This window comes from Fusarium flagelliforme (assembly GCF_020744385.1).
Source record: "Fusarium flagelliforme strain FIESC 12 MPI-CAGE-AA-0113 chromosome Unknown B0J16scaffold_1, whole genome shotgun sequence".
In the NCBI taxonomy this organism is placed as follows: Eukaryota; Fungi; Ascomycota; class Sordariomycetes; order Hypocreales; family Nectriaceae; genus Fusarium; species Fusarium flagelliforme.
Window position 1 is genome coordinate 1088384 of NW_025763503.1, and position 22823 is coordinate 1111206.

At 48.3% G+C, this 22823-nt stretch overlaps 4 protein-coding genes across 4 annotated transcripts; 2 read left to right on the forward strand and 2 right to left on the reverse strand.

The window, feature by feature from the left end:
- Nucleotides 1–27: 27 nt before the first annotated feature.
- Nucleotides 28–1358, forward strand: B0J16DRAFT_4796 (ClpP/crotonase-like domain-containing protein). Its single transcript, XM_046133918.1, has one exon. The coding sequence runs from the start codon at nucleotides 313–315 to the stop codon at nucleotides 1219–1221; it is 909 nt and encodes a 302-aa protein (XP_045988351.1). The 5' UTR covers nucleotides 28–312; the 3' UTR covers nucleotides 1222–1358.
- Nucleotides 1359–2500: 1142 nt separating this feature from the next.
- On the reverse strand, nucleotides 2501–4341 carry B0J16DRAFT_4800 (uncharacterized protein). Its single transcript, XM_046133920.1, has one exon. It carries the CDS (start codon nucleotides 4114–4116, stop codon nucleotides 2719–2721), a length of 1398 nt encoding a protein of 465 aa, XP_045988352.1. The 5' UTR covers nucleotides 4117–4341; the 3' UTR covers nucleotides 2501–2718.
- Nucleotides 4342–9946: 5605 nt separating this feature from the next.
- B0J16DRAFT_326483 (uncharacterized protein) lies at nucleotides 9947–11144 on the reverse strand. Its single transcript, XM_046126013.1, has one exon. It carries the CDS (start codon nucleotides 10391–10393, stop codon nucleotides 10121–10123), a length of 273 nt encoding a protein of 90 aa, XP_045988353.1. The 5' UTR covers nucleotides 10394–11144; the 3' UTR covers nucleotides 9947–10120.
- A 4610-nt stretch (nucleotides 11145–15754) lies between these two features.
- On the forward strand, nucleotides 15755–17856 carry B0J16DRAFT_4834 (nucleotide-diphospho-sugar transferase). The gene is made up of 3 exons (XM_046133923.1): nucleotides 15755–16089; nucleotides 16210–17064; nucleotides 17117–17856. Exons 1-3 carry the CDS (start codon nucleotides 15959–15961, stop codon nucleotides 17712–17714), a joined length of 1584 nt encoding a protein of 527 aa, XP_045988354.1. The 5' UTR covers nucleotides 15755–15958; the 3' UTR covers nucleotides 17715–17856.
- Nucleotides 17857–22823: the final 4967 nt, after the last annotated feature.

Here is a 22823-nt window from a genome sequence, read left to right on the forward strand (position 1 = left end):
ATTGAATGAATGGTTCAAGTCATCATTATTTGATACTTTAGTCCAATAAGACTCACTGCATATTACATAGTAGCTAAAGTACAGTACCCGCAGAAGTCAATACAAGCGCCTCTCAATACAGATATTTCCCCGCCGTTGCAGCTCTGCATTCCAAGCTGTGGCCCTCGGCTCAGTCTTGTAAGTCGACTCGTCGATCATCACGAGGCTGAAATCGCAACGCCCAACCTATCGAACTCTAAACCAACATCGCCTTGACTTCAACTTGATTAATCTCCATCTTTCAACGTCTTGATCAAAACATCAACAAACGCCATGGCATCTCCTTCACTCCCCGATAGTTACGCCTCTCTTGACCTCCCAGCCCTCCAGCTCTTCCACCATCCCCCCTCATCCAAAGAAGTCACACATGTCATAGTCATCAAGCTTCACCGTCCTGAAGCCCGCAATGCCTTCACCGATACCATGGCAGCTTCTCTTGCCCACGCGCTAAACACCCTCTCTGTTGATCCTCGCGTTCGTGCCATAGTCCTTACCTCTTCAGACCCCAAGAACCGCATGTACTGCGCAGGCATGGACTTCAACGAGGAGCACGCCCTGGGTAAAGATGCTGCTGACCATCGCGACTCGGGCGGCATCGTCACTCTGCCAATGTACCGCTGCAACAAGCCCGTTATCGTAGCCATAAACGGCTCGGCTGTCGGCGTGGGTATTACCATGACTCTGGGCGCCAACATCCGCGTCGTGAGCCGCGATGCCCAGATTGGATTTGTGTTTGGTCGCCGTGGTTTCAGCATGGAGGCTTGCAGCAGCTTCTTCCTCCCACGCCTGATAGGGACCAGCCGCGCTCTGCATCTCACCACAACGGGCGGCGTCTACCCAGCCACGCACCGGCTTTTCGACGGACTCTTCAGCGAGATCGTCGCCCCGGATGAGGTTTTACCTACGGCGCTCAAAATCGCCGATGAGATTGCGACTAATGTGAGTGGTGTTTCTGCGCGGGTGATGAAAGACATGATCTACCGCGGCGCATCGTCGCCTGAGGAGGCGCATCTTCTCGAGAGTAAGATCTTTTGGGATTTGTTTACGGGTAAGGATGCTAAGGAAGGAATGAAGAGTTTCCTGGAGAAGAGGAAGCCAGACTTTACTGGGACTATGGATAAGAATGCGCCCCAGATCTACCCGTGGTGGACGCCAGTTGATATTGCCAGACCCAAGTTGTAGATGGTGACTCTTTTTACTAGAGATATGTCTTGTATTGTGCTCATGTGGTTATGTCTTTGATGTTTGTATCTATTGTATATCTCTTCTAGTTGAGCTTCTGCATATTGCTTTATGAAATACCGTTCCACAACGCCCAATCTTCACCAAAGTGAGACATTCCCACCATTGATCCATTCCAACTCCCTTCCAACCGCATTCTGTCTCACCCCCAGATTAACATAATGTCTGAGTCTCAGTCTAACAATTAGTTAGTGCACTTGGGCCTTCAAGAGGTCATGAGATTGAATCCATGTCTTTCTAGAGAACCCTGGCTCCTGGCCTCTTTTTCTTCCCCACACTTGACATTGACATTGACTTTTGATCGACCCACATCTGGCCCGGGCCTAGGTCCTAGGAGATGTCGGAGTGAAGATCCCAGCTGCAAACGAACGTCATGTGCAAATCAATGTCATGTGAAAGCCAAAGGGGCGATGCTGAGCCACCATGATAAACACGTACGACGAGATGGTGTTCTTGGCTTTTGTTAGTGATGAGAAGTATCTGTTACAGCATCTTTGAGTGTCGAAACTTTATGACTGTCTATTGGTTCTGGTTCATCAGACAACCAGTATCTACCGAGGCTTGCTAGAGGTTATTCGGCAGCGTTATGTAAATCTTCCACAATTCCAGAACATCTTAGCCTCCTCGCTTGATCAATTTCGCTTGACATATAGCTTAGAATCACGATAAAAATGAGGCGGTGTTATCTCACGATTTGTAAGGGGCAACAAAGAGTAACGTAAGAGAGGCAAATTGCCAGTCATGCTTGTTCGTGTTTTAATCCGGTTCTAGTAGAAGCGCCTAAGCCCATCCATCCTATCCGTATTGCCTCAGACCATATCGGTCGAGCCCGGGGTATGTATGATACCTCGAGAAAAAACAAAGAAACAATGCAAACAAGATCCCCTCAAAATCAGAAGAACTTTCAGTTCAGTTCTTGGGCGTCACCCCGCATAAGTTTTGATTCCGTTGATGCAACCATGGCCATGCATGCCAGTATAAAGAAGAAAATGAGAAAATGAAGATAAAAACAAGAACAAAAGTGGTAAACCCCAACTCCATGCCTGGTAAAATGTCAAAACATAACTGTCCTGTCCTGTCCGGTCGTCAAATGTTTGACCGTTTCCATCGCCGCGTTGCTTTCAAGGCCGTGAGCGCGTGTGCGTATACGTAAGCGGACGGGAAGTGGGTGTTAAACTGCTTCCCATATGTTCCGTAGGGTAAAAATCAAGGTATCGTGTTAAGTAGTAGCCGACGGTAAACTTGTGTTGGTCGGGTAGTGCCGAGTTTGTGTAGATTTGTCGGTGTGGGGAATATGGCTTCGGGAGGTAGGTGTTGAACAGACTCGCCAGCCTGCTACGGGTGGTAATACTGATAGGGAGTTTTGACAACAAAGCTCTTTTTGTTGCTAGACAGCTTGGTCTTGAGTTTGGTCTTGATCTTGCTGGTTAACTCCTCCTATCGTCGACCAAGCTTGAGCAGGCGCGTTCTCAGCCACAGAACAAAGGCAGTCCAGGCACTGTTGGTTTTTCGCTTGGCGGTGTTGTTTCGGTGGGTTGACTGAAAGTGCACATCATCAGCTCTGGAGCCGGGTGTAGTGCCTCTGTGCGCAGTGTCGTAGCTAGACGCGGCGAAATCGACCTTTTCGTTCTCGGTGGTCAAGCCTAAGCCAACACCAGTGCTAGGACCGGTAGTCTTGCGGGAGATCGTGGGTCGGATATCAATGCTAGTGGACACTCGATCGCACGACATGCGAGACGTTCCAAAACTGCCCTTTCGGCCGTTCTTGGTGAAGCGATGGCTCTCTGCGCGCTCCTGCTTGCGAATCTGCTCACGAGCATACTTCTCCTCCTTAGCCTTCTCCTTCTCTTCAAATTTGCGACGAGCTTCGCGGACGTTCTCCTGGCGTGTAACGGTATCGACCTCGCTGCGCGAGCGGAGACGGAAACCACTCATGTCGAGAGAGCTACGCAAAGGGGACATAGCATTTGAAGATGTAGATGAAGCAATCATCTGTGGGGAAACCCAAGAGCCAGATGGTGGGCTGACACTCGATGCAGAATCGATAGCCGTTGTAGAGCCAGTGTTGAGGTGCAAGTCGGAGCGGCTGCGAGTTACAATGCTGTGGGGTTTTCTTGAAGAAACTCCAGAAGAAGTACGGCCGTGTGCAGTGATTCGCAAAGGCTGGTTTACATCTGATAGCGAGCTAGTGCGGTTACTGGCAAGAGAGGGTCGGCGGGGGTGGTGAGCTGAGTGCTGCAGAGGATATGAACGAGCCGAAGATTGTAGGTTTACAGACTCCAAGTCGACGTCGTCTTCGTTCTCGGTAATTGTAGGTGAGTAGTCGCGAGGGCCGCTGGTGTTGTCAAGAGAAGCGAGAGAGTTGGCGTAGGATAGAGGAGGCGTCGAGGTTCGCGGTGTTTGTTGGAAAGGATGCACAAAGGAACCGTTTCTACCGCCACTGGCAGAAGTAGCTACAGAAGCATGGGAATTTCCGCTAGTCGAACGAGCATGAGAATACTTGTTTGAGCGGTTTCCTCCACTGCTGAGGTCAGTGGCCGATATTGAGAAGCTGACATCGCGGGCTCTGCCGGCAGGCGTTGGCAGTGCAGAGGCACCTGCCGTGTAAGAGGAGTCGTCGCCGTCAACATTATACGAGGAATAACCAAATTGGCCTTGTTCGTCCCAACCGCGATCCAAATCGAGCGAATTCTTTTCTGAGTGCGACTGTAATTTCTTGAGGATTGGTTTTACAGCTGGTCGACTTCGTGATTTTGTTATCTTTGCGTGTCCGTGTCCATGTCCATGTCCATAACCGTGGATCGGTATAGGACTGCTGGTTTGCGCCATTGCCATTTGGAACCAGTAAAGGTCAAGTGACAATATGCGAGGTTAAAGGGTTATAAAGATATAAGTAAGAGTGTTTTTGGGTAGGTAGAGGTTTGGGTTTGTTGGTTTGTCTCTTTCTTGTCTCTTGTCGCCGTTGCACGGATACGGGCGCAGCGCAGGCGGGTGGGTGAGGAGTCTGTCGCACGCCCAGCGTTTCTCAGAGCATCATGAATGAATTCTGTTACTCTCTGTTCAAGTTGTACAGGCTGAAAGACCAAAGAGGATACAAACAAACAGACAAAAACGCTCAGCTCAACTTGTTTAAGAAACGACCAGCGTACAGTACAGGACAAACAGAGTAAACAAGAAACAAGATGGAATAACAAGAATTGGACTGGAAATGTCGCAATAGAAGAGTAGAGTCCAGACGGGGGAGGGCCTGGTTCTGGCTCTCTCTAAAAGTTCTAGGTTTGGTTCTAGGCTACCAGGGGTGTCCTAGAGAACCGAGAGTAGTGGGTGGGTAAGAAAGGAGGAGTCGGCCCAGAGAAACTCAGACTCTTAAGCCAAGGATACCAAGTGAGTCCAAACAAAAAAGAGTTTCCTTTTGTTTGATGATCTGACTCGATCTGAGTTAATTTGGAATGATATGACAGAGAAGAAAAAGAGAGGAGGGGAAATAAGAAACAGGCAAGGAGGGTAAGACAGTAATATTTCTGTTTCTCACTCTTCATTCAGTCTCTCGTGAGTGTCTCGTCTCTCTCTGTGGCCGTGTAAGAGGCGGCAGATTACGACGGTGAAAGCGGCGGAGGAGGCAGTCCAGTCAGTCTCTGTCCAGTAAGTGGAGAGAAAACAGAATGGCGGTGCGTCCGGAACGAGAGCTACTGTAGGTACTACAATCGCTATCACTCAGCACAACATAGCCCCGGAAGACATGGAACAAGATACCGGTAGTCTGTTAGTCCTTAGTCTCTGTACCTACAGGACAGTGGAGGACAAGGCCAAGAAAAACTGGGTTTCGGTGGCAGCGAAGCCGAGTAACCCAGCCAATGTCGGGACGTTCTAGGCCAGATTCAGCCTCATTCAGTGCATGGGCACGTGGGGTTCAGTGGGGAGAAGTTGTCTGTAGGAGTTCCTTTGACCAGTGACCAGTCTGTTGAGCTTCTCTATTCCCACTTTCTTCATCCACAGGCTGTCACCCTGAACAGGGATTGGTCAGGGCCTTTCGTCCGCGGAAGCTGCCAAGCGAAGAAGGTCGGTCTGTCAAAATGTGATCAACAGTAACCATCGAACTTTCGCTTGACGGTTTGTTGAGCCTTGAAGACTCAGGAGGAGAGGCGGTAAGGATAAGACAACCCTGAAGAAGGCGGGGAATGATCCAGAAGTCTAAGACAGAAAGAAGAGACGAGAAAGAAGGTGAGAGTGAACCGGAGGAGAAGGATTCAGTAACTCCGTGATCCCCAGATGCTCTGCTCTGCCTAGTCTGCTAGTTTGCAAACTGCAGCAAAGAATATGTACCTAAGCGGCAGATAACACCACAGATAAAGGTAGGTAAGGTGAGTGAGATTGGGGGCGTTTGCGGGGGGAGAAATCCTTGGAATATGAGATGCAACAGTCCGTATCTGTAAAGTGTATCGTATCTGTCTAGATGGAGGGGGGAACAAATCATCCAATAGGAAGAGTAGGATGGGCAGAAATGGTGATGCGCCTCATAGAAGCACAAAAGTTGTGACTGTTGTGTACAGAAGAGAATAAAGAGAAGAGATGAAAACAACTGAAAGGAAAAGAATTCATTACAGAACTCTTCCAAGCATCATCTCGTCGGCCAGAATGTTTCAAAGAGGATATACTATCCGTACTGTAGATTGAATTCATGACGCCGAAATTGACGATTAATTACCAACTCTGTCAAGGAACTGAACGGCCAAGAACATAACCGCCCGAAATCAAGACTTATTGGCTCGCAACAACTCCGTAGCCTCGCCGGCTTTTTCATTGATGTTCACTAGGATAAACGGATAAGTTGATAGAGTCTGGGCACACGCAACTTGCTACAATCAAGTCTGGTGAGACTCTCTCCAGTGACCTACTTTGATCGGCCCTTTTCGGCTGGGAATAGAGAGTACTGTACTGTACAGTATCGTATAATATCCTTCAGCCTTGTTCATGTTTGTGTAATTATGTGCTCCCAGATCTGTCACATCGATGTCGCCCTCTTTGCATCATATATCGTTTCATCCATGTTGATCCCCCGGATATCAGTATCATCTATGATCCAGTATCCGTCATATTCATCCGGATCGTCTAGCAATGCTACTGTTTGCGGGGGTTCATCTCGGTTTCTGTAACGTCAATGTGTTCTCGTTCCTGTACATTCATCTCTTGAATAACCTCTTACTGTGCATACTGTAGCAATCAAAGTTTGCAACTACGCGATTAATTAATTTAATCTATTTAACGCGTCCGTGACACTTTTGGTCTGGTTTTAATTGCCTCGTTCGCCCGTTTTTCCCGCGTTCCTTATCTTGGCCTCGACCACAAGCTGGTCCTGCTCTCGACCCCTTGTCTCTTGGCACTAGTGGTCGATCATTCACTCTAGGCCAGTCCAGTTTTTGATGTCATCACTGCCTTTTTTTCCTTTCATAGCCTAAAGAGAGAAAGACTCATCATTGACGACGAAAGCGATAACGTCTTTATCGGGGCTTAGATAAGATAGACGCGTATGGGGTTTGAAGTTGATGATGACACAGCATAGCACTCAGCCTCGTGCATTCGACATGAACATAGCCTTCTTCTGAAAATCCTTTGAGGCAATTTTCTAGTGTCAAATAGACTACTGAGGCTTTTAAACATGTGCCTCCTCATTTCTACGTATTCAATACTTTTGCTTTGCTGAGTGAGGAGAAAGAATCCAGACTGCGCCACTAGCCATCGTCATCAGGTACGGGGACGCCATCAAACCGTCTTCTCCTGGCGATCCCTCTCTCCCCCAGACTTTGATAAATGCTCTGCATCAAAGGCCAGGCCAGACCAGACCCTTGCAAGATTCCATTTAATCGTTTAGTGCATTCAGGGTCACGCGATCTTCAACTCTGACCCAACACCAAATCATTGCAATACACGATAGCTCACGGATACCCCATCCTTCTTACTGCAACTGTCTCATGGCCATAAATCTTCCCCAAAAGGGTCTTTCACTCTAACGTACGCCACCTTATCCATAGCGTCCTCTTTTTGCCCCTCTCCTCTCTATCAACCCCTCTTCTCCTCTTTCCCCCGCCTCGATGCTCTATAACTCCTCTCTCGTGCTCAAGTCAGGTGTGAATAAAGACAGTCAGACTGGGCCCTGAATGACATTTATTGAATGGATCTTCCAACGGTGGCTAGTGCACAGACATTTCGCCCACGGTCTTCCCCCGCCAAGTAAAGTATCTAGTCATGATATTCGCCTCTTCTCTGAATGGGCAATTGTTGGTCGAGACATGCAGAAATCCCGTGCAAATCTCTTCAAACGTGTAAAAGTCTCAATGTCCCCATCTCCATCGTCTCCGTTCACCTTGTCCTTATGAGGTATGCCGGGTGGAGAAGATAAAACTCACCTCCAGACTTATCATGTCATGCCTCAAAACCCACAGAAGGCTCGGCATGATGACATCTGTATCCACCAGCCAGGAATTACCTTCTTGTTTTTAAAACTACGCTCTTACAAGGGAAATACTATATGCACTCCTGTCAGATTATCTTGTTTCTTATGACAATCACTGAATTGTTACTGGCGACTCCACGTGTGTGGATTTACTGCATCTCCAAGTTTTGGTATCGGAGGTTTCTGGAAACAAATTCGAAACTTCTTTCGTCATAGCACTTGAGAGCTGAGGATCAACAGAACAAAGATATCATCTTACTGCGATTAACCTATACAGGAAAGAATGATCGACTATGCTCTGACTTTTGTGGTGTGTATCAAGTACTCCATAGCCTCACTCAGCTGCTTGAGGCAATCTTCAAACAACTCCATGGTTGAAACAGAATTGTATCTGATATAGACAACCCTGCTGTTATATATTGAAACACGGCATGAGCCGTCTTGGTACAGATTTTAAGCCTCTTGAAGCAATGCCGGTTTGGTTGAGATGATCTCTTCGGCTCTTGTTCGTCTCGTTTCAAGATCTTCATTCTGATACATCTGTGATACGAGGTACCCGACTGAAGATGTTTCAATAGTCTTCAGGTTAAAGTTAATAGACCACCGCATTCCGATATAAACTGTAACATCTGTGTCTGAAGAATTCATGTTCTCTATGGAATCGAACAGTGGTGCGAGTCGAGTTTCTCTATGTGTTGCCGTGGGCGTCACCACCTAGTGTCATCTATGTTTTATGCAACTTCAAGGAAGCCAGTATTTATGTCTCTTCGGTACCGGAATACAAGTCTATCTAGGAGAGGTGATATGCGTATCCTAGGTCTTCTCATAGTTTCTGTAAGTAGGAAGTGGTTGACGGGCAATCAACTACAAGTATCACGACTGATATCATGAGTTTACCTAGTACCATTGCAACGTCCTATACAGTCTGTAATCCTGAATAGTTTCCTTTCACTCCTGTCACGGTGTCAGAAGAATCGGCCGCCGAGAGCATAAGAGACGAAATAACTTGGTTGCCTTAAGCGAACTTAGAAAAGCACTTAGGCTACTTATTTTGGCGCTCTAAGCCTTAGAGGACAATATCTCTGTTACCTGCCTGACTCTCTTCTCCTGAGTCCATGTTATACTTCGAAGAAGAGTTGTTGCTCTTGAGGCTCCTAGCCCGCGACTGCTTCAGCCATGGCGGCGCTGGGAATGGTGAGAACAACGAAGCTATATGCAGCCGGTTAGCCTTCGAACATGTTTTCAATAATTGCCTCTTACCGCTTCGATTTCCTCATTATCACTTCCTGACTGACTATCGCATAGTCGAGTTATCGAAGTCTTACGATTGTTTGGAACTCACTGATTCACAAGTGGTCCCCAGACCAGAAATCAACCCGGATTCATATTAGGCCCGATCACGCCTGTCTAATTAACTTCAAGGACCTTTTAGAGACTTATAGACTTGTCGGCATATTACACCGAGTCTCCTGATTATTATGAGTTGCATTAAAACTATCGTGACAGCACATAGGAACAGCACATGCTATCTACAGGGTAGCTAGCAAAGTTGCGGTGTGAGGTGGAAATCCACAACTTAGCACAGACACGCTCCATACAGCGTTATAATTAGAGTATATCAATCTTTTCGGTATCTGGAATCTATTAGGCAAGTTCGGTATGCCATATTAGTCGTGGTTGTTGATAGAGGTCCGAGTTTCATCTTCAACTAAACGATGGCATGTGGCAGCCAGCGACAAGATCACTCTGATACCCATTATCGCGACAACTGTAACAGAGAACAAGCGTAATTAAACAATAGAATACGAGTTTACTAGTCATTGTGTTATGTCTGAGAACATCCCGTGATACGTTTGTCGGTTGCCAGCAAAGCATAGGTATCGTCAGCTTCACTATGCAGTCCAGCTTCAAACCTTCCGCAACCCGGACACCGGCTCCATATCATGATGCAGGGGAAGGATAAAGATTAGTGCAGGTACCATGAGCATCAACCTATCATAACTGACAGCACTATAGAGTCCACGATGGGAGCTCCCATGCTGCATGCTTATTCCGATAGCAGCTCCGGCAGCACCTTGTGCTTCCCCGAGGCATGCCAATGCCCCGCCATGGCCTCTCGCGTATTCAAGAAACGAAACGTTTACAGAATGAGCGGTTATATGTCGAGTCAAAGTAGAGCTTGAGAACCTCAGACCGGAAAGCCTCTTATGGCTGATAGAAACAGAAACTCGTCTTTGAAGTAGTTGTGTTACAACTGCATGCACTTGCACCTCTCAAATCTTTGTATTATGAAAGCTCAAGTTTCTGATAATTTCATATGTCACTCATATGACATATGAAACAACAAATGTAACTATCTATCTATATATTAGAGTATATATCTGAAAGCTAGCGTCGGCAATCTCGAGCGCCTATCGTAAACGCAAGTCTGGATCTCTTGTGCAACCAAGACTCAAACCGATTATAGATGTGCCTCAAAAACCTGTTTGTCAAGTCCTCTACGCATAGCTGCGGTTGACGTTTTTGAATCAGGCTATGTTCAAGACGAGTGGACATTTCGTTCTGACGAACAAATGCAGACGTAACCCCCCACCTACAATGATGCAGGAGGCATGACATCAAAGCTGTCAATATCGTGTTGCCGTATATCTTGCTCATCATGACATGGATACTTAACCATGACCAGGGTATAGGCTGAATTAGGATACTCTACGCAGCAATACAGCTCTCCTCTTGTAGACAGTCTAGACTCTTGATATTCTTAGACATCGTCCTGGCTAGATCCAAAGTGCTTGCCAATACTGATCATGAGGCAGATATAACGCCTCACAGTATATGGAAGGATGTTTGGCGCCGAGTCTCTCATAGACAATGGGACAAGGATGAACATGTTTCTGATTTGACGAGCTTCGACATTGCAAGCTCTGCCGACGTCGGTTTAGCAGATGCTCCGTGCTTCAATCGCCTGTCCATCCCCTGTCAAGTCGATCCCCTTGGCTTCCAAGCGAAGCTAGGGTTATCCTGGCCCCTCCACAAGTTTCGTTCCCGTCTGAAGTAACTAAGAAAACAACGGCATCAGGATCGGCTTTGCTGGCCCTTTCAACATGGTCGTGATATCACAACGCATTGTGAGGATCATATATTACTGTAATATGCTGGACCAACAACGCCCGCAGTGGTATTCTATGTCTCTACTGCATGGTGGCAATGTTACTCAAGATCTGCGTAAGAGAAAAATCACCTCGAGCATGTGCCCATGAATATACCAATGGCTCCATAGCGGCAAATCGAGGTGCAAATGTGAGAGGTTTGAGCAGTAAACGAGCAGCATCAGGATCAGGGTGCAGTGGGGATCCCCTGTAGTCTCTTGAATTTGATGGGCAGACTCCCTCCGAAAGGCCCTGGGCCTGGCCTGTCATGTCTTGAAAAATAAACAAAAGGACTGACCCACAGTGGTCCAAACTGGATTGAATGAAATATTATCACCTGTGTTACCTGCGATGTTACAGATAATGGTAGGTAGTCTCAATACCATTCGAGGTTGAGTATCAAGACAGCACCCTTTAGATATCAGCAGAAGCAAAAGCACCGTTCTGTAAACAGCTGCAGAATGCGTGACAGTTATCCAATGTCTTGACGCAGTGATCAAAGTGCTATGTAACGGTACTGTATGTCTTTAGACCAGTAGGTTGCTGAGACTGAAAGATAGCCAAGTCAAATTTGAGACCTACTTCAACCAACCAGAAAAACAATACGACCGATGCTCTGCAGTAGTCTGCATGACGATAACTGTTGCCGAAAATGTCGAGCTGCGTTGCGCCGCGTTGAACTTGACTCGGCCTTGGACCAACAGATGCTGGCTGATAACTAGGTGTTGATTGAAGGATCCTGACAGGGCAGACGTGTGAAGAAATATCCACCATGCTGTAGCGCACGCGCCAGCCTCTGTGAGTCTAGATCGCTTTCGGCAAGGACTCGGGAGCTGGCGAGCTTTTGCTTGATCAATGTCGACTCAGCAACTGTTACAGTAGAGTACCAATCCGCTGACGGTGGAGATGGTTATGTCAAGGACAGGACAGGCAGTGCAGATGAGAAAACAACCACTAACTCTCACGAGAAAAGATGGATGGGTCATCTTGCGGCTCATCATCGATCAGTAAACAAAACAAGCACTAACTCAGGACGCTGTAAGATTGATATCGCTGCGCCAATTGGAGCAGACAATCACTGACATGCCGCTAGACAAATCGATTTGACCAGTACGTACTGTACTTCCATTGCAGCTGAGCTATTTTTGCATGGTGTTTGAGCAGCCTGCTTCATGTCCGAAGTTCCCTCTTCTGGCCGGGGCCGATGATGTTCATTTGGCCCTAAAGATTGTGGCTCCGTCTTGGCTGTACTACATGAGACTACACGAAAGACCCTTGTGGTGCCTGTGTCGAGGAAAAAACAACAACAGCCCATGTGGGTTTTGAAGTTGAGCATCATGTAGCCGTGACAGATCCAGGTATGGTGTGACTCAAACGGCTTTAGTTGCCATCTCCGATCATTCAAGACTTGTCTATACTCAAAATCCTTAATCAACAAGGTGCAGCGACTCCAGTGAGAACCAACTGCATATGAAAGCTCTTCATATGAGGGGTCCAATCTAAGATCCGATGTTCAGCAAGTCAATGTCAATCAGTGAACAGGGATTGAATGAGCAGCCAAGAGCGGCCTGTGCTTCCACTCCGGGGGAGCGAGGAGAAACAAAGCAAAGTTGCATGTTTGGTGAATGCCGTGATATCGCATTTGGCCCAAAGCCACCCATACAGCGACATCTGTCATATTCCATCCACAACTCAGTATCTTAGCAGAAGCTGTAGGACCTGAGAAGCTACCTGTGGTGGACACGGATCATCGGTTTTGGTGCGCTGAACCGTGCACCATAACGCTCTAAGGCTGCTGGTTGACATAGGCACGCAGCGTAGGTAACACAACCATCCGTGAGTGGAAGAGACCAGGGCTGGCGGAGATGCTGCATGTTCTCTTTCGGAGTCTTTCAATATGTAAATCTCATCAACCAGCCGAAGCCGAAGAGGATCCGCAATACTGCAACCCTGGTCTGCTTTTGTTTAGCTGCCGTGTTGGACGATCTGCGGTTTGCAGTGTCCGCTTGCTGGTTACCTTCTCCAGGCCGGTCTCCCTCCGTGTGTAATCGGCCGCTGTTCCTGTACTGCAAATCGAATGCGAGTATCATTGGAGGAAGCAAGGCAACGCGGCAGCTGTCTATGGGCGGAGCATTCCCAATCTCAATAACATTGGCGAGACAGACAATGCGACGTGATGTGATGATGCATTTTCTCTGGCCACTTGACAAAGTACCAGACTGTACTCTCTACCTTTCTGCTGTGCTCTGCTAAATAGTCCTGCGTGGATAAGGCACGGGGATTTCTGCACCTCAAATTGTTTTGTTGCTCTCGGAGAAAGATATCCATGTTCCGGTGGTTAATGTGGAGGTTCGTGTTGGAGAGGAAGCGAGAGGGATTCGTAATAAAGCGGACTTTCGTGGTTGTCAGATTGCGACAGTGATTGTAGCAAGGGAATAGGGTGACATATTTGGATTTAGTGTTATTAAGAGGAAAGGTTAGTACGCAGCTAAAAGCGATGAAGCCACGAAACGTCAACCTGCTACAGATTGGCGTGAGTAGGTACAGGCAGGTACTACCCAGGTAGGTAAAGTATGGGTTGTAGGCACAGCAGCAGCAGCGGGTTTCCCCACTCTTGCGTCGACAACTAAGCTAGCATTAACGAGGCAGGGACCCCTCGGATTTGAGGTTATCTGCACCTACCATTTTACCTCCGGTCCGACCAACTGATTCCCTGTCTTCAACTGGCAGGAGTAACCTAGCAGCATGCCAAGGTTCCTACCTTTCTGGGATTAAAGGAACTTGGGCAGGTGCGATAGACAGAATGAAATGAAAGCTCTATATTGTGAACAGAAGGAGTCAATTGCGTATCACTGCTGCAGCCACCGTGTGATATTGTTTCTTCCATTGGATCCTGTCTACATTACATGCTGCACTGCATCTTGTTCATTACATCGCACACTTACACATCTCCGTCATTGGACCAGCAATTGGCATGCATCGGGGCCCAGTTCCTGCATCCTGGGACCCAATTTACATTGCGTGTCCCAGGATATTATTATACCTGCCGGATAGCTCACTCGTCAATTGTCTTTGCCATTCCCAGCTTCTGGTTGGACAATGGATTCGTGAGTTTCTCCCCATCTGTCGACATGCAATCTCGAGAGACATAAGACATACATACGGGACTGTATCCAGCTTCTCGCATCTGCACAAGCAGGATCAGGATCGGGAGCAGAAACAATACCAACAATACTTTATTTGCTCATCTACTGCATTCCACAGGGTTCACCTTGAAGCTTGAATGCAGATGCAAGACGCAAGACGCAAAACACCACCTCTTGATTCTGATACGACAGGCATGCTTGTCTCACCAAAAGACGAGCGGCTAATGGATGTACGGACTATGTTATGCTATGCTATGTTGCAGCTTGCTAAGTCCCTACATACAGCATTTTCGACAAGTCCTAGTTGTGTATTCAAGCCTCTTCAAGCTGTTAACCCACTCCCCACCAGATCCTCACCAAGCCAATGCAATGCAATGCTATGCTATGCTGTGCTGAATGGTTGTCTCATTTTGTCTTGGCTTGGCTTTGGACTCTACTTTGCTGTACTCGCTCGCGCCAGTACAAGGTAATGGGATCCACATGCTAAACACGAGCAAGGTCCCATGTCTTTTCTCCCGCCTAGCCATCGACGCCATCGAGGTTTTGTGTGAACCCTGCTGCTTAATATCAACCCCAGAGGCAAAACAACGAAACGACGACGACCAGGACCATGATGTGCGCCGCGGGCCGAGCAGCACTGGCCAAGGGCTATCAGGGCTTTGACATGGGCTGTCGCTGGGCACGAGACGTGACCCTCATGCGCCAGCCCAGAATCGGCGCCACGACGATAGGGTCCTGGAGTAGTGAACGGACATGCTGTAGTTTTCAGGCCAAGGCACTGAGCTACCTAGTTGAAGGTGCTAAAGACGACTCCACGCTTGCGAGCCTGCGCCCCCATACCCTGTCGCTGCACCATACTGGACGCAGTCGCTGTTCTCCCCGCTTGTGAGCACGCTCCAGTATTTCTCGACAACTTGCAGTAGCAACAATTGAACAACGAGAAAAGAGAAAATCAAATCTGAACCGGTCTCGGTAGTAACGCGGCCGGGGTCGGCGTCCAACGGAAACGGGACTCAACTGATCTCAGCAACAACACCTCTCAAATAACGCGCGCCAGTCTCTTGTGTGATCTTAGTACACCCCCTCCTCCAATCCCATTCGCGCTACTAATTAGCTACATCGTTGTGCCCTCTTATCCCCCCAAGTCGAGCCGCCGCCGCCGCCATACATGGGCCCTCCAACCCTCCAAATCATCCAACCCCTCGCTCCACCCGTCCTAATGCAGTGAGCGCAGGACCCAATACACCCCTGCCGTCTTGTCCTCCGTTGTCCAGACCAAGATCAAATCTCGACAGACTTGCGCGCTTGTCTCTACGTAGTTGCCGCCCTACCAGTGCCACCACAACTAGGTACACACTACGATGGCCCACGGCCTCATCAAGGACCCTCTCTACTCCATGTTCATGCATAGTCCGTTTTGGAGACGGGGTTTGGCATAGGTATATATCGTAGACCCGTTCCCCATCTTCACCCCAGGCTGTTATCATTGCCACTACCTCTTTTCCTCCTCGCTCTTCTTCCATCGGCCAATTCCTCCTGTCATGGCCCTCTTTGAATAGTTCCCTTTCCCGTCATTGTATATTATACGTCCGCTACCTCGAATCTTACGAAGGTGCGACTGTGTCTCTGGTGCATAGTGTTTTTGCTTTGGTACTTCCAGCGTCTTTGATTCACTTCCCACCTCACCCCAATCATCTTGGACGGTCAACCACTGTCAATTCCAGAGAGTACAAGATCAAATATCTTGTAACACCCGAAATCACTTATAAACACCTTCTCGCACTGGTTCTTTCGGACATATACATTCGCTGTTTGGTATCCGTCAATAGCCGTTTATATCACGAAAACTCCTCCTTACTCCAAGAGCAAACCAACACCAGTCACTTACACGACAACTCCACCGGATTTCACAACACACTCACAGCATCAATATGTCTGAATCAGATTATCAAAGCCTTGGGCGAAGCCCTCTCGGTTTCGCCGGGCCATTAACGCTCTCGATGCCTTCTTTCAACTTTTGGTATTCGAGCTCCTTCTGGCTGTACCTGTTTTTGGGTCTCTGGTAAGTTACTATTGCGATCTCATTAGCAGTTTTCTGGCAATGAGGCTCTTCTGGAGTCTATCCATCTGTTATTGCAGACTATTAGCACTTCATTGCCAACCGAATCTAACGATATCTCAGGGTCCATCGCTACCTCCGTCTCCTAGTCCACTGCGTCAGCCACTGGACATACAAGTCAAAGCCTATTCCTGCCAAACCAACTTTTACTAGCAAGGACGTGACTGTTGTCATCCCTACCATCCACAACGCCTTTGAGGAGCTTCGTCCTTCTCTTGAGAGTATCCTGGCCTGTGAGCCAGCCGAGCTGATCCTGGTCACAACGCATGATAAGCGAAAGGACCTACAAAAGTTGGCCGACTCCCTAGTTTTCCCTAAAGTCCGCGTTCTAGACACCCCCATCGCAAACAAGCGCCTCCAAGTGTGCGAGGCCCTTCCCAAGGTCGAGACCCCCATCACCATCATGGCGGACGACGACGTGACTTGGCCCTCTACCCTTATGCCTTGGATCTTAGCCCCGTTCGAAGACCCCGAGATCGGTGGTGTTGGAACTTGCCAGCGGGTTCGACGAGAGCACGACGGTTCCTGGTCGACCAAGGCTTGGAACTGGTTGGGTGCTGCTTACATCGAGCGTCGCAACTTTGAGATCTCGGCTACACACAACATCGACGGTGGTACTTCTTGCATGTCTGGTCGTACCGGCGCCTACCGCTCTGAAATTCTCTCCAGCCACGACTTTCTCCACGGCTTCAAGAACGAGAAGTGGAGAAAGTGGATTTTGAATGCTGACGACGACAACTTTGTGACTCGTTGGCTAGTGAGCCACCAGTGGAAGACATGGATTCAGTATGAGAAGGAGTGCGAGATTGAGACAACATTGGAGAACAGCACTAAGTTTCTGTACCAATGCTCTCGATGGGCACGAAGCAACTGGCGAAGCAACTGGACCAGCATGGTTACTGAGCGCTATATCTGGAAGTGAGTAAATTTGGTACCCAAAATGCGATTAAAAAGTCTAACAAAAAAACAGGCAACAATTGTGGTGCACATACGCTCTTCATTTTGCGACTTTCACTTCACTGGCCTTCCTTGTTGATCCGCTTCTCCTCGCTTCAGTCTGGTGGGGAACCGCAGACTGGGATATGCAGAACCGCCGATACGCTTTCTGGTCCCAGTTTGTCTTTATGTTCGCCTTTACCAAGGTGGTCAAGCTGATGGGTTTGTTTATTCGAAACCCTAGCGATATTCTGTTCTTGCCCGTTTCTGTCGTATTTGGATACTTCCACGGATTGGTCAAGCTCTATGCTCTGATCACTCTTAATATGACTTCATGGGGTAGCCGAGCAGACGGTGATGCCAACGATGAGCAGCGACTGGCTCCAGCTCCCCAGCCTTCAATTGTCTTGAAGACTCCTCCCGGAAAGGGTTCGCTCATCCGCTACAATGCTCGCCAGAAGGGACGACAATCGCAGGGACAACAAGGCGCATGGGAGAAGAGCGACTATGCCGCCTACGATTCAAGCACATCGTATGTACCAATACGGGTGCACACGCCAATGGCAACAACGCCAGACTCCAAGCTGTATGCGAACGAAAGTTCGATCAGTGGACATTGTTGGGCAATCTGATCTGACCTGACCTGGCAACGAAACGATTTTGATGAGGCCATGAGTAACGTTTTCATTTTTCACATGGGAAGTTAATTGTCCAAGACCAAAAGAGGTCGAGAAAAACACGAAACTCTTCCCGCTTATTCTCTTTCATTACTTCTTTCACACCACACCAAAGCCACCACCAAAAAAGAGGGACGGACGGATTGAGGACATGGAATGGAAAAAGTTCTTGCTTCTATTTTGAGAGGAACGATGGAGACGCTTTTCCAGTCGACGGCCGCTGACGAGGTTCAGAATGTCACCTGCTTATGGATTGAGATATTTCCGGAGCAGATGAAAGACATGTGGTAACCTGAACAGCGAGCTTTGCTGGACCAAATAATTTTGGTGGGCATAAAGCAGTCGAGGCTATCATGATACTAGCTTCACTCGACTTGCTGACGGAGCCCGAGCTGAGGTCATCATTTCTCTGTTTATTTTGTAACAATTTGGGATTATATGGGATTACGGATGGAGGCATTTCTACGTGGTGTGCGAGGTTCACAAAGGGTATACAAAGCTTTGAGGCATGTGATAGTGATAATTCAAACATCTGGAGTTTTCAAGCTCCCAACCTACAATTACTGTTTCCTGTTTCTTGGATCTGATCTGACCTAACTTGACTTGACTTGAATGTGTTCGCGGGGACAATGATGCAGATACTGCATAAACCCACATCGAAAAACAACAACCCGTTAGTTCGAGAATACATAGATACATGATCAAGATGGTGTCGTTGACACTAACTTAGCTTGAAGGTTAGTGATGACAGCCATACCGAAAGAGGACTGAAGGATGGATTATGGGTTGGCACTGCAGATCCACATCACAACAACACCCCACAAATATCATTAGTTTCGTGGTACGACAGCTCAGATGCTTTGCAGGTCTTGTTGGATGCGACCTTGATTTTTCTCGAGCCTGTCAGACCAAAGCAAACTCTGCATTGTCGCATGCTAACGTACTGTCACCCCAAAACGAGTGCCGGAGGATCGATATCGATCAGACAGGCAATAGCCACAAAGTCAAAAAGAACAATGACAGTTTTGGTGCACAGATGAGGCTTTGGGATATCCAGGGTCCTGCCCTGTTAGGTAGTGCAGTTCGCCAGCCAGACAACGCGAGTCGTAGTATGTGGCATTGAGGCTACTTTGGTACCACTTTCGTGTCATTTTCAGGCCTGTCTTCCCTGATCACCGTTGCATCTCCAGCGGGACTCAATTCGCGATGAGCTGCAGAGACAGGGAAGACAGGGGAGTTTCGTTGGACAAGACAAGCCCTGTAAGACCCCCGCAGTCGTCGCATTTTGTGCTCCGCTCCCCCTCCTCGTCGGCCGAACCAAGATACCAATTCACGATGGATTGCCAATCTCTGAAGCAGTTTGATGAGATTTCTGACAGGAGCAAGATGGGTCGCGTGTTACAGTCCCAAATCTTGATGACTGCGAATCAACATCAGATGAGCAACCCAATGGAACAAGGCAGAACAAAAACGTAATGAGCTCGCTTGGAGGGGGAGGGGTCCGATGACTTTGACTGGAGGACAAGTGTTGAATAAACGCCAAGAAGAAAACCAGGGTTGCTAGCCAAGCTAAGCATTTGTGGACAGCGATCGCCTGCAACTTGGCCTGCTTTGATATGGTTATAGCCTCTCTTGCGCGGGGTTTTCTCTCTATCCACTTGAGTTAGATATCATGATGTGAGACAACGACGCAAGGTACTGTACCTAGATAATCCTGAGGTTAGCTGAGTCTGGGGGTGTGAGCCAGGGTATGGACCCTAGGTTCTCTGATGCGACTGGTTCTTGTCAGTTCAGAACTTCAGCATCAGGACTTGGTTTCTTGCTGTTTCTGCACATGCACAGACAAGCACCTGGAAAGGGAAAGGGAGTGGAGCTGACGGGCGCCTACGTTGTATCGTATTACAACCTCTTGTGCATGGTAAATTACGACTGCTTTGATAGTGACATATTGTTGCAATTCACTACCTTGCCTTGTAACTGTGTTGGCTCTTGTCCGGCTTTTGCGGGCCTTTGGGGCTCTGCTACTTCAGTGTGCTGCCGGCATATGACCGTTATTGGACCGCCTCAACTCAAATTGAGTAACGATATAGCCCGCTGATGATAAGGTACCTGGGTAGGTACAAGTATCGGCCTTGGCCGTTGCTGGCACGGGTTGCTAATTTCAGATATCATGGCTGGGCACGTGAAGCTGAACAGCTCTCTGTTGACGACCACAGAAAAAACACAGCCTAGCAGATATCCACAGCGGGAGACCTGTGACGATGATTTGATTCCAAGATCCATCAGGGACAGCAAAGGACCGACCCTGCTGGTGTCAAACCTTGGTCAAAGGTTGCAAAGAATCCCCACAATCTTGATTCTTCTTCTTTGCATCACGTTAGACGCAGGTCCCTGGTTGTAAATCCTCCGAGAATACCCTTTTGCAGATCCTGAGCCAGCAGGGCCAATCTCATCTTCGCCGGAGGTTTACTCCAGAGATTGACCTTCTCTCGACGCTCATAAGGCCGATAGCCCCACGAGATGACACGGATAGCCACATATCGGCAAAGTCACTGGGTAATCGATATTTGTGTGTGCAGTACCCAGATCTGGTTCGGCGAGCCGCCGTTGTACCTGCTGTATTGTGACAAGTTGATGAGTTGGGACCCTTGCAAATGCCCCATTTCCCCTCTTTCGACAAGATATCGCCGTGGGTCCAAAGCTCGGACTTCAATCGGCAATAACAAGGGTGGCACAGTTGGTTCAGTTGAATGTTTGATCAAGGACAGTTAGGTGGGACAGGGTTGAGGTGAGTACGTAGTATGTAGGTTTGATAGAAAACTGCAACGTACCTAGAGTTGCATCGACTGTTGGTGATGTTTTGCAATCGTATGAGCTTTGCCAAGTAGAAACGTCTTCCAGAGTGAGACATTCAGATGCCGATCACTAGAAACGACATGAGGCTTGGCTTGGCTCCAATACCGTGTTGGAGTGATTATGGGCTCCAACCTTCTATCAAATCAATAGCAGCAACCTAGAGAGACCATCACCAGGTACTTGCTGTAGAATGATCACATAATTAGAGGATTTGTAAAGGCACGATAAACGAAAGGTCAAATGCCAAATCGAGGTTGGTACCTCAAGAAGAAGCAATGGTCAAAGCTTCTATCCTGGATGAATTACCTGATGAGGCAACTTGAGATCTTGTAGCTTACTGTACCGAGCGGGATCTAGATAAGGTAACCACCACCCAGTAGACACGGTACATGCACCTGCCTTCCTCTACCTCAAGGTATCTTGGGAAGGAGCCATCAAGGACGAATCATCGTGATCTTTTCAGGTGAGTTACGTACTCTGCTGTACCTGTCCAAGATTATCTGGATCCTTCTTTTCCCTCCCGTCTTTTCTCCATCTTCTCCATCTCTAGTCCTACAGATATCCCCTCATCAACAAACGATGGCGCAATAACGGGAAGGGTAGACCCCGGCCAACATGGCGTCCAACGATCATCAACTGTCCAATGCACTTCTAAGATCGACAAGTCCGTTCGCTCATCGCCCGTTAACCTGTCTTGCGTCGTACGGTACATCCACGGTACATGCACCTACATCTGCAGCGTCCACTAATATTATCTGGTCCTGCAACCAAGGATCTCTATTCCCCCCAACTGTTTAGCTGCAGCTCGCTATCGGCCGGAGGCGTCGCATCGCCAAAATGTCTACCCATGCCCATGCATGTTCATCTCATGATGGAGGGAACCCTGACGTTTCCTCAGGCACACCAACGCGAAAGCCAAGCATTGCTGCAGATTCCGTACTCTCCCGGAGGAAATGTCGCACAGAGACCCTTCCACCCATCTGCAGTAGATTCAGCCTGTAGGCTCGTTGAGCCGTTGTGCATTGATGAAACAAAGAGAGACAGACATGAAAAAGCAACGAAAGGCTACAGCCAAGCAAGTCATTATGCGGTGCTATTCCTTCTGCTTCTGCTTATCAACATGCACTTGATCGATCGATAGAGATGGATACTGGTCTTCTCACAATTACGGAGTACCTCATATGGATTTCCTGGCTACAACGGGGTCTTTGAAACTACCTACGTACAACAAATTACTCACGCCCGCAGATGCACCGGTTTAACAACATCCCGTCCTAAAAGTGCGACGACGACGGCTTAGCATCGGTGGTCATCGCCCACTTTCGGAACTCCGCTTCAACTTGGGACAAAGCCGCAATAGCCGCCGGGCCGGTCCATTTCTACACAACTCTATGTTTCGCTTAGAAAACCACCTGTTTGTTGCTCTTTTGTTTTGGCTTCCGCAGACGTCCAATTGTCGTAGTTAAGTAGGTCTACGGCACAGAGACTGCTAACGCAATGTCTCACTGCTTTGCTTTGATCTCTCAAACGTGCAGGTTGTTGTCTCAGAATCGACTGTTCAACAATTCTGATGCTCCTGCGCTACCTGAAGAACCTAGACGCGATAGATTTTAGTGCCTTAAGTCCCCTGTCAAGCTAGTGAGCCGTGCTCCAGGTGTGTCCATAACATACATGGACGTCCGAGCGTGCATCCTGCAGGCCATGCTTGCGTCGCGCCGTCTTTCTCCACCAACCGACCTCACCAACCGAAGATGGGATATCGGGATGTTCGTGTCGGCAACATCGTGAACGCCTGTGGGGGAGGGGACCATGATAGGCAACTAACAAGTGGCAGGACAGGAGCTGGCTTGTTTCCTTAACCACCATCCTGATGCTAGCCCCGAGATGTCAACGCCTTGATCTCTTGTCAGTGATCTTGTGGACACATCGTGTGATGTGACCCATGCACAGCCCAGGTTGGCACATGTCAATCGGACTCATCTGCATCGAACATTTTAGAGATCAATGACGCCCTCTGAATAAGGTGTGTCTGACGAGCATCGTGCCAAGACTGTTATATCCATCAATCGGGGCCGGATCTAACAAGACTAATACGACGATGGTGCGTTGAGCCTCGGACCTGGTCGTACCGAGGCCTCACTTTGTAAACAAACGGACAACCATTGCCGTAAGTTTGATAACATGGTATGATTTGATATGACCTGGTTT